The sequence below is a fragment of the Lampetra planeri genome, chromosome 45 (genome assembly GCF_965212315.1).
Source record: "Lampetra planeri chromosome 45, kcLamPlan1.2.h2, whole genome shotgun sequence".
In the NCBI taxonomy this organism is placed as follows: Eukaryota; Metazoa; Chordata; class Hyperoartia; order Petromyzontiformes; family Petromyzontidae; genus Lampetra; species Lampetra planeri.
The window spans coordinates 3423446-3435482 of record NC_136151.1 but is presented as its reverse complement, the minus strand read 5'-3'; the positions used below and the strand labels follow the sequence as shown (position 1 = coordinate 3435482).

General features: G+C 43.9%; 1 protein-coding gene across 1 annotated transcript in view; it reads right to left on the bottom strand.

Annotated features, from left to right (window-relative positions):
• The window catches only part of LOC144733007 (tetraspanin-1-like), a 32362-nt gene extending 21064 nt beyond the window's left edge, over positions 1-11298 (bottom strand). The window contains exons 1-4 of the mRNA XM_078614712.1: positions 11284-11298; positions 9511-9578; positions 4191-4285; positions 3903-3959 (exon numbers count right to left, since the gene is read on the bottom strand). Coding sequence (XP_078470838.1) covers positions 3903-3959 — 57 coding nt within the window. The 5' untranslated portion in view covers positions 4191-4285; positions 9511-9578; positions 11284-11298. The remainder of the gene's footprint in view (positions 1-3902; positions 3960-4190; positions 4286-9510; positions 9579-11283) is intronic.
• Positions 11299-12037: the final 739 nt, after the last annotated feature.

Sequence of the window (12037 nt, the reverse complement as noted above, 5' to 3'; positions counted from 1 at the left end):
CAATAATCTCCTATGAGTTGGTGTCGATGGTGCACTTCTTCATGTTGGCCTTGAGGACATCCTTGAAGAGCTTTCACTGCCCTCCTCTTGAACGGACACCCTGACTAACCTGGGAGTAGAATACTTGCTTTGGGGGTCTGGAGTTGGGCATACGGACATTGTGGCCGGCTCAGCCAAGCTGATGTAGAATGACCATGGCCTCAATGCTCGTGGTGTTTGTTTGCGAGAGGACGCTGACGTTAGTGTGTGTTTTCCCACCTGATTTTTAAGGATCTTCCGCAGGCAGCGTTGATGGTACTTCTCTAGCGATTTGACATGGCTCCTATAATGTTATCCACGTCTCAGTTCCGTACTGTAGGGTAGAGATTACGACTGCTTGATAAACCATGATCTTGGTTTTGGACCTTATGTCAGGTTCCTCAAATACCCTTTTCCTCGGCTGACCGAAAGCTGCACTTGCACATTTCAGGAGATTTTGGATGTCTTTGTCAATATTAGCATTCTTCCGAGGTATGGAAAATATAAATATTTTCCGGAGTCTCACCATGGATTTAGATTGTTGGAGCTGAGGACTGCTGATTGATAACCGGTTAATGGAGGACCTTAAGTCTTTAAAATAATAAGCGTCAGTCACATTTCCTCATATGCCTCTGGAAAAGTTTTGACGATTGCCTGAAGATCCGCTTCTGAATGGGCTCACATTACAGCATTTTCAGCATACTGGGGCTCAACAACTGCTGCCGAGATGGTCTTAGTTTTAGATCGAAGTTTGTTGATGTTGAACAGCTTACCATCCATTAGGTACTTTAGCTCCATTCCTGTTCAAAGCTGGCCAGTACTTAGCTGTAGGATCGCAGCAAGGAATATTGAGAAGAATGTTGGGGCGATGACACAGCCTCGTTTGACTCCAGTCTTCAAAGTGGTCCGAGATGGATCCATTACTAAGAATCACTGCTTGCATACCATCATGCAGCAGGCAAAGAATGGTGACAAATTTCGGTGGACATGCATACTTTTGAAGGATCCTCCACAGTGCTTCTCGGTTGACAGAATCACAGGCATTCGTGAGGTCAAAGAAGGCCATGTAGAAAGGTCTGTGTTGTTCCTGACATTTTTCCTGCAGTTGACGGGCAGTGAAGATCGTGTCAGTTGTGCCTCTCGATAGCCTGAACCCACACTGGGGATTCTCAGAGGAATTCATCAGGAAGTGGTAGAAGACGGTTCAGGAGGGTTAGTGCGATGATCTTTCCTCCAGTGGACAGCAAGGCGTCCCACCTGTAATTTCCACAATTGTACTTATCTCCTTTCTAATAAATTGTCACAATCATGGCATCCCTGAGATAGCTTTCAGATTTCCTCGTGTTTCCAAATCTTCAAGATTATCTGTTGGGAGCCATGGTGTGGAATCCTCTCCCCCTTGTTTAAATATTTCAGCAGGGATTCCATCAGCTCCAGATGCCGTATTGTTTTTCATCTGCTTGATGGCTTTCCTCACTTCATCAAGGGTTGGGGGGTTTCCAAGCAAATTTTTTATTGGGTGCTGTGGGATGGAGCGGAACCACTGTCATTGACGAACGAGTCACGATTGAGAAGATCTTCGTAATACTCCTTCCAACGAGTGTTGACAGCTTCCCTCTCCTTAATCAGATCTCCTCCATTTTTAGGCCTTCGGGGAACTGGTCCCCGAGTGCTCGGACCATAGCCGGTTCTGGTGGCACTGAAAAAGCCGTGCATATTATGGAAGTCGGCAAGATGCTGGATCTCTGTCACCTTATCTTTCCACCATCTTTTTAGCTTGTTGGCAATTCGACATCTTTTGGTTGGATTTAGTATAATTTTGCCACGGACTTTTGGATCTCCTGATCATTCTCATAAAACCAGTCTTGATGTTTTTTGGTAGGAACTACCAAAGTTTCTTTACAGGTGTTCATGATGGTGGTCTTAAGGACACCCCAAGCACTGTCCACACTCGCCCACTGTAGTTGATTGAAGTTTTACAGTTCTGCATTGAGGCATTGGCGGAAGAGGTCTTGCTTAATCGATTCCTTGAGACCTTCGAAGTTGACCTTCCATCGGCATCTCTTCCGCTGCAGCCGTCGCTTGGTCGCCAGTTTTATGGACATGATTGAGCAAATGAGTGGATGATCAGTCCAGCAATCATCAGCTTCTATCACAGCCTGGGCGATGCATACATCTCTACGATCCCGGGCACAAACAATGACGTAATCGACCAAGTTCCAGTGCTTAGATCGTGGATGTTGCCATGATGTTTTGTACAGTAAAACCTCGGAGATCGAAACGCACCAAAACTCGAACAAATCGGTGTTCGAACGATATTCACGAACATTTTTTGACCCAGAAACCGAACGAAATTAGGAGGTCGAACGGGCAATGGCGACTTGAAAGAACCTGTACGGCTGAGACGCGTATTGCCAGCGTGCATGACGCTTGCCCAGACAAAGGTTTTACCGCGGTGTAAGAGGCTCAGTTAACACGTAGCTCTCACCCAGTGCAGACCCGCAAAACATTGTTCCTTAACTTTTTTGTTCAATGTTAATTTATTTCATTTATTCCATATATTTATTCATTTATTCCATTTATTTATTGTTTCTTGTTTTTTTGTATGATTTTATGCATGTAATTACTCTAAACTTCGTGTAAAAATGCTTTATGAGAAATTTCTTGTGTCTGGAACCAATTAATGTCATTTACATTAATTCTTATGGGGAAACTTAATTCGGTGTTCGAACAAATCGGTGTTCGAATGGCCTTCTGGAACAAATTAAGTTCGATCTCCAGGGTACCACTGTATTTGTTTTTCTAGCGAAACAGGGTGTTTGCGATGATGAGTCCATGTTCCATGCATTTGGTCAAAAGGAGGATGCCATTGGAATTGACTTTTCCCACTCCTTCCTTGCCAATGGTTCAATTCGACTCTGGCATTAAAATCATGAGAAGAACAAATTTGTCTCTCACAGGAACGGTAGAAAGGACCTGGTCAAGATTGACGTAAATTTATTCTTTGGTTTCAACATTAGAGTCAAGAGTTGGGGCATATGCACAGCAGCTTCCACACAAGATCTTGACCGAATGGAACCATGAATCTAATGGCACGGAGACCAAGACGATTGGAGGTATAATTCTGCTGCAGCCTTCGTCTGCCTTCACAGCCGTTGAGATCTTAACATCTGTCGTTGAGAGCTTGTTAACCCATGGCAGGGGGCAGGTAGGCTCATTATGTTCTTATTCTATGGTTCTTTCGGTAATGCACGTAGATAGAAAAATAACGAAATAATAAAAATAAAGTTAATAAAAAATAATAAAATTCACGTTTCGATCGCAACACAAGCGGTCGTCATCACCGCTTGTGTTGCAATCGATACGTCGTGATATTTTATTATTTTGTATTCACATTATTTTCATTTTTATTATTTTATTGTTATTATTTATCTATGTGACTACCGAAAAAACCCCTAGAATATGAATTCCTTCAGTCATGAAAGTTTTAAGTCAAAACTCATTATAATGGTTACCTAATACTCGCCATGTCACAGCATCATCAAAGGGTACATGTGGCTTTTCAAGAGGAAAAGCATTGCCATCTGTAGTCCTGACCACACCCTGGTGGTTCTGTTGCTGCTTGGTCCATGACTGCTTATTAGTCAGAGTTGCCCCTGTTTATTTGTAGATAACCTTCAGAGAAGGCATTTCCACTATCCGCCACCTGCGGACACACTGGGTAGCAGTGCAGAACTGCCTCCACCTCTAGCACCACCATCATCAACATTACCACCTGTAGCACCACCATTAACATCATCATCATCAACATCATCAGCACCATCAACATCATCAGCAGCTTCATCGTCAACATCATCATCACCATCAACAACATCAGCTCTCACCTGCATGATGGCTCCGCAGGCTGAAGCAATTTTTGACATCCAGCTGATGGCTCCCATCTTAAAAAATTTACACACACAGACAAACAGAGAAAGAGAGATCAGATCTACACATATATACAGAGATAGATACAGAGACAGATACAGAGGTACAGATAAATCAGATCTACACATTGAGAGATACAGAGAGTACACACAGAGATACAGCGAGAGATAACATAACACAACAACCGCCATTCGCCACTAAGTGGCGGTGACGTCACCACGACGCTTGTGCCAGGATATGTGCACCTTGAGGCCACGTGAAGTGACGAACGTCCACTGGCAGGTCACGGGGCAGACCCAGGTGCCACGGGTCGACTGACTGAGATGACTGAGATGACTGGCTGATGCACCACGTGAGAAATATACACATACACACAGATGAAACACAGATGAGATACAGAGAAACACACGAAGAAAGATGCTCACAGATACAGAGTGAAATTCCCTCAAATACACACAGAGAGATACGGAAACACCAAATCTACTCTTCCACAGCCAGACACTAAAACTAAACTATAAACTATTTATTACACGCTTTTATTTAACTCACTGTGTCTGTTGTTGTTGTCGTATCCTCAAATCCTGTAACTCAATTTTAACCCACTTTCCAATGTGGTATCGACTGCAAAACTTGGTATACTTATGTCATACTGATGACAATACTATATTCTATCATAAAAAATAAAAAAATATTTTATTCTTTTGTATATGTTATGTTTCGGCTTGGGTCGATTTGTCCACGGTAAACTGACGTTGGCTGTAAATCACCACGGTCCCTTACGTTATGGCAAGTTTCGGGGCCACTTCCTGGACTCGTGGAGTTCTGCCATTACTCGTACGGTACATTTCATTAAAGCGTGTGTTAAAAAAAAGTTTTTTTAATATTACTTATTTGTTACCAGGTAAAGGCCCACTGAGCTATGTAGCTCTTTTTCAGAAGTGACCCGGCCATCACAAACGATAGCTCAAACAAGTGGCTTATCGTAATCGTCATGTGGAAATGTATAGCAGTCAAATACTCTGTAAGCGTAGAGACCCATAGAGATCTATATATAATAGTTAGTAGTTTCGTGGGTGCGTGCATGCGTCATTACGATACTCGCCTCCAAAATGTAGCACTACAGGAAAACCTTGGATTGCGAGTAACTTGGTCTGCGAGTGTTTTACAAGACGAGCACCTTTTTAAAATAAATATTAATTTGATAAACGAGCGAGTACTGTAGTACGTACAGTATACGCTTTGTCTGCCGAGCGTCACATGATCACAACTGAGCCGATGGTTCTTCTCTCTCTCGCTGCGGGATTGTAGGTAATCGTCTCCCATGCTCGGTCTCAGTCGGCGTGCCTCACTCGTATAGTCAACATCCGTGCGAGCTACGGTGTTTACTATAGTGTTGTGACCACGTGTGTGTGCGTAAAGCATTTTTTTTATTTTGTGTCCAAGTATAGTGACTGTTCTTTAGTAACTGTACTGCAAGTGAAAGTCGTCCTACACAATAACCCTCCTCTCCTCTCTCTCGTCTCCCTCACAACAGCCACGATTAAATTTAATTAATAAATTTGATTATTTTATATTAAATAAAAATATAAAAAGGTATTTTGCATTAATCATTTTTATAGGAATAGTATTTTTGGGTTGTGGAACGAATCATCTGAGTCTCCATGATTTCTTATGGGGAAATTCGCTTTGATATACGAGTGCTTTGGATTACGAACACGTTTCCGGAACGAATTATGCTCGCAATCCAAGGTTTTACTGTATTTCTTTCCGGCCTGTTGGTTGGCCAAAACTGAATTTACAATCGGGGATGTTAACACAAATAAATGTTTTACGTTTAAAATGTATTTAAAGGTTGAATTACAATTTCATAAAGATGTCTCCGCAATTCCTGGAGCGAAACCCACGGAGACAGAAACCATTATGAACCACAGGGATGATTGTATCCCATTGTTTCACAATTTTACAAATACAACTTAACCCTATTCCGTTGACTTAAATTGTAATGTGTTAATCATTGTACATTAATAGTTGCAGTGATTTTATAATGCTGTGTTTTTTTATGTTTTAAAGTATCAGTCCATCCAAAACTGTTGGTATCGTCCCCCCGGTGAGTGAGGGGGTACACATTACGAACAGCACTATAGCTACACTGAGCAATGTGGATCAAAGCAGAGGCGGAGCCAGTATTTTCAGGTAGGGGGGCAACCCCTCCAGCAATTAAATAAATAATATTTTTTACAAACTATTTAAAAAACACTCTTTAATTAAATGTACTGTACTAGTAATGGAAGAACTCCACGACTGCAGGAAGTGCCCCGAAGCTTGCCGAGGTAAACATCTCGCAGGGTCTGAGTCGAACCCACGCCCTCCTGCATACCAGGTGAGGTAGTTAACATCTCCCAGGGTCGGGATCGAACCCACGCCCTCCTGCATACCAGGCAAGGTAGTTCACATCTCCCAGGGTCGGGATCGAACCCACGCCCTCCTGCATACCAGGCGAGGTAGTTCACATCTCCCAGGGTCGGGATCGAACCCATGCCCTCCTGCATACCAGGCGAGGTAGTTCACATCTCCCAGGGTCGGGATCGAACCCACGCCCTCCTGCATACCAGGCAAGGTAGTTCACATCTCCCAGGGTCGGGATCGAACCCACGCCCTCCACCATACCAGGTGAAGTAGTTAACATCTCCCAGGGTCTGGATCGAACCCACACTCTCCTGCATACCAGGTGAGGTAGTTAACATCTGGCAGGGTCTGGATCGAACCAACGCCCTCCTGCATACCAGGTGAGGTAGTTCACATCTCCCAGGGTCGGGATCGAACTCATAATTATATTCATGGCGAGTGTCTGCTGCTGCTGTGTTCTGTACAGCGCTTTGAGATAATTTATGAAAAGCTGGTATTACTATTATCTGCAGCAGCAGTGCGTGAGGGGCCTCCATATCATTTGAAACACCATAGGGGAAGTTTAACAGCAGCACGATCATGATTATGGCAGCGTTGGGGGGGTGTTCACTCTTTATGTAGAGAAATCCCTTGACAGTGTTGACAAAACCGTGGTTCGCAAGACCTAAATGCTCATGAAAATAGCAGGTTAGGTTCCTGACAAAGCCCCCGTGGTTGGTAAAACCATGCTCAGAAAGACCTCAAGGCCCTTGGGAATAAGTAATATTTCAAAATACTTTTTTAAAAACACGCTTTAATGAAATGTACTAGTAATGGCAGAACTCCACGACTCCAGGAAGTGGCCCCGAAGCTTGCCACAACATAAGGAACCGTAGTGATTTACAGCCAACATCAGTTGAGCGTGGACAATTAGACCCAAGCCGAACCATAACATGTAAAAAATAATGTTTTAAAATATGTTTTAAAATTTTAATGATAGAATATAGTATTGTCATCAGTATGACATCAGTATACCAAGTTTGCAGTCGATACCACATTGAGAAGTGGGTTTTGTTGCACAACATTAATGGCTGACGTCTCTTTAATGTCTCTTTCATTTCACTACTAGCGGGAAGTATTCAGCGTTGCCCAGGGGAAAAATGAATGTAAAAACTTATTAAAACTTAATAACATATACAAATGAAAATATGTAACTTAGAACATTACCTCATTAATTAAAATAAAACTCAACGCGCGGTGGAAATAGAAACTTACGCTCACGTGCCAAAATTCGATTCTTTAAATCGAGCAAAGGAATCGATGGTTGTAGATTTCTTTTAAATCGGCCTATTCCCGTTTAATCGATACCACTAACGCTCACTAGATATCGATTCTCGCCAGTCCTGTATGCGGGTTGACGCTACACACTTCATGGTGATTCCCCCCCCATCCAAAAGTCTATTTTTAAACGTTTAACATAGTGTAAAGTTTGTAGCCTAGTATATCCTATCCATTATTTATTTTATCCAAAATATATGCATTATTGCGCCCCCCCCCCCCCCAAAAAAAATACAAAAGTCTATTTTTATAATTGTTTGCATGGTGTAGTCTGGAAAGTACCCACATGGTAAATTCCAAGTTTGTTGCACGTCCGGAAAGTATGCTAAATATTTTGAACAGACACACATATTCACACATTTCCCTTATATATAGACTAGCGGTAAGTACCCAGCGTTGCCCGGGCGAAAAAGACAGACACACACATCGACTTACAGACATCGACCGACACACATAGAAACATATCGACTTACACACATATGGACTAACACAGACATCGACTTTAGACACACACACATTGAGTTACACACACACATCGACTCACACACACACATAGCCTTACACATACATATGGACTCACACACACATACAAAGACTCACAGACACATTGACCTACACACACATATGGACTTACAAAGACAGACTTATCGACTAAGACACACACACACAGGGACTTACATACACATACACACATTGCCATACACACATCGACTGACACATAGACTCCCACACAAACATACATGGACTCACACACACACATAGAGCCACACACACATGGACTCACACGCACACATGGACCAAAACACACAGAAATAAATGGACTTACACTAACTTACATGGAGCGACGCACACACAGCAACTAACACACACGCACACCGACTGACACAAACACACAGACATATCGACTGACACACACAAACACATCGACTCTGACACACAGACTCACACACATTGACTAACACACACACACATGGACTTACGCACACACACATCGACGGTATGCACTATCACTACAGCAGTACCTAGTGACTGTGGTGTAACCTGCCATCACAAAGGCAGTGCATACTAACAGTGGTGGTACCTGCTATTAATACAGCAGTGCATACTATGGTGGTACGTGCTTTCACTACAGCAGTGCATACGGACTTTGGTGGTAGCTGCGATGATAAGAGCACTGCATATTGTGGTGGTACCTGCTATGATGACAGCAGTGCATTTGGACTGTGGTGGTAGCTGGTATGATTACAGCAGTGCATACAGTGGTGGTACCTGCTTTAGCTACTGCAGTGCATACTGACTGTGATGGTAGCTGCTATGATAAAAGCAGGGCAAGCGACAGTGTTGGTACCTGCTATGATGACTGCAGTGCATAATGACTGTGGTGGTACCTGCTAGCACTACAGTAGTACATGCTGACTGTATAGCAGTATATATGGAATCTATAGCACAAAGTAGTAAGCAGACAGAGTGCCGTGGTGAGGCCTAGTCCCGTGCAGAGCCCCCGGGCTCGCCTAGATTTCCCAGCCCGCCGAGGTGTCACCTTGGCAGGCTGGGGGCTGGCCCAGTCCCCCCGGCCACGCGATAATAATGGGATGTAAGCGCTATAATAATATGTAGGGGCTCTATAGTAGTTTCAGGACACATTGGGGTATCATTGGGGTGGGGTGGGGAGAAGAGGACATTGCACAGAGTGAAGAATGTACGTGTTTGGTGTGTTTTTGCTGCATGTGTAAGGCGAATCAAAATTTGTGGCGATCGTGTGTGCGTTGCTAGGTGCAACCCATGTTAGCAGTGCAAAGTGTGATGAGATAAATGCTTATAAGACTAATTTGTGGGACTTACCTTGGGGCGATGGCGCGCGTGGATTGCTTGGGGGTAACGTAGTGGCCGCTTTTCGCAAGTGCAGCAGGCTGCGTTGTGAGCTAGCGCATGGAAAAGGAAATAAATCAATAATAGACAAACAAACTAAATAATTGAATAAAAATCTCCAAAAACGCTAATTTTACTCATTTAAAGGTGACGGACGTGAAAAAGGAATAGCCTATTCCCACCGCGGGGCTTAGGGCGTGCTGGCTGGAAAATTCTTTTAGACATAAACCCCACCCTTCGAGAGCCAAATCCCCAAATCTATATAAAAAAAGAAAAAAATGTAGGGTGTATCGCCTATGCGACTTTTCTATGACGACACTTCTCACTTTCTCAAAATACCCTCACCATACACTCCACACAGCTCAAATATAGTGGACACGGTGAGGGTATGTAACAACATTGCACATCACAAGACGTACTGTACACTATTGAACTGCTCGTGGACACTCAAACGTGGCATGTCGAAGAGTTACGTCAAGATCAAATGCCACCCTGTTGATTGAAGACCCAATTTGTTCAAAAGAGGATGGAGAGTGTACGGAAAATGTTGTATACAAACAGGTCTTTAGGCAGCGATGATACATTTCGTTTCAGTTTTCGAATTAGTACATTTAGTAAAATAATTTCTGCATACTGTTTCACGTAGATCACAACACCCATCGCATACCACCTCATCTCTTGGGTCCAGGTAATGGTCCCCCCAGCTAGTATATACAGAGACACATAGATTAAACTATAGGTTTAGTCTCTGGGTCTCTACGTGTCTCTATGTATCTCTATGTGCCTCTATGTGTCGCTTTAGGTTTCTATGTGCTTCTATGTATCGCTTTAGGTCTCTATGGGCCTCTATGTGTCTCTACGTGTCGCTATGGGTCCATAGCTATCTCTATGGGTCTGAATCCATCTCCATGGGTCTCAACGTGTCTCTTTGGGTCTCTGTGTCTCTATGTATATATGTGTCTCCATGCGTTCAGAGTATTTGGCTGCTGCTATGAATATCCACGTGATGATATCAGCCACTTTGGTGAGCAGCTATGTTGTGATAGCCAGGTCAAGCCTTATGATGAAGTGCTACTACATAGCTCTGTGGGGCCTTGCTACCTGGTAAAATAAAAAAAAGGTTTAATTAATAATAGTACTGTACTAGACGGAGCCAGTTTTATCTGTGTACCTAGGCTTGTGGACAAACTGGTTACCTGAGTTCACAGAAGGTCACAGAGCCAGACCAAGGCTCCTATAGGATCAGTGTTAATCACTGAGCCAGACTAAGAATCCCATAGGGTTCAGTATTAATCACTGAGACACATAGAGCCAGACGAAGGCTCCCATAGGGTTCAGTGTTAATCACTGAGACTCATAGAGGCAGACTAAGGCTCCCATAGGGCCCAGTGTTAATCACTGAGACTCATAGAGCCAGACTAAGGCTTTGAATGGAAATCCCCTTCAGTGAGTTTCAAGTGCGTGTGTGTGTCTTTCTTGTATTTTGTGTCTAAGTATGTCTGTGCGTGTCTGTGTCTGTCTATGTGTGTGCCTTTGTATGCGCTCATGTGACGATTATCTGGGTCTCCCCTAGATCGACTCAGCCTCAAATGAATTACCTGGTTGCAGTGGGTGTGTAGTAAACATCGCCACTGAGTGAGAGAGTGGGTGAGTGTATGGGTGAGTGCTACTCGCTACTAACAGCACTTGACCCAACAGCCTGCTAGAGGCTACACGGGGGATCTTTGTCTGTGTTGTATCACTCACCCTGTCTCTGAGATTGTCTCTCTCTTCCCGCGTCTCCCTCTCACCTTGTCTCTCTGTGTGTCTCAGTGTGTTTCCGGGTGTCAATGCGTCTCTAACCTTGTATCTCTGTGTGTCTATCTTCGTGCGTCTCTGTGACTCCAGACCAAGGTTCCCATTGCGTTCAGTGTTCATCACTGAGGCTCACAGAGCCAGATTAAGGCTCCCCCATAGGGTTCAGTGTTAATCACTGAGACTCATAGAGCCAGACTAAGGCTCCCATAGGGTTTAGTGTTATTGACTGAGGCTCACAGAGCCAGATTAAGGCTCCCCCATAGGGTTCAGTGTTAATCACTGAGACTCACAGAGCCAGACTAAGGCTCCCCCCATAGGGTTAAATGTAAATCACTGAGACTCACAGAGCCAGACTAAGGCTCCCCCATAGGGTTCAATGTTAATCACTGAGACTCACAGAGCCAGACTAAGGCTCCCCCATAGGGTTCAATGTTAATCTCTGAGACTCACAGAGCCAGACTAAGGCTCCCCCCATAGGGTTCAATGTTAATCACTGAGACTCACAGAGCCAGACTAAGGCTCCCCCCATAGGGTTCAATGTTAATCACTGAGACTCACAGAGCCAGACTAAGGCTCCCCCATAGGGTTTAGTGTTATTGACTGAGGCTCACAGAGCCAGACTAAGGCTCCCCCTATAGGGTTCAGTGTTAATCACTGACTCATAGAGCCAGACCAAGGCTCCCATAGGGTTCAGTGTTAATCA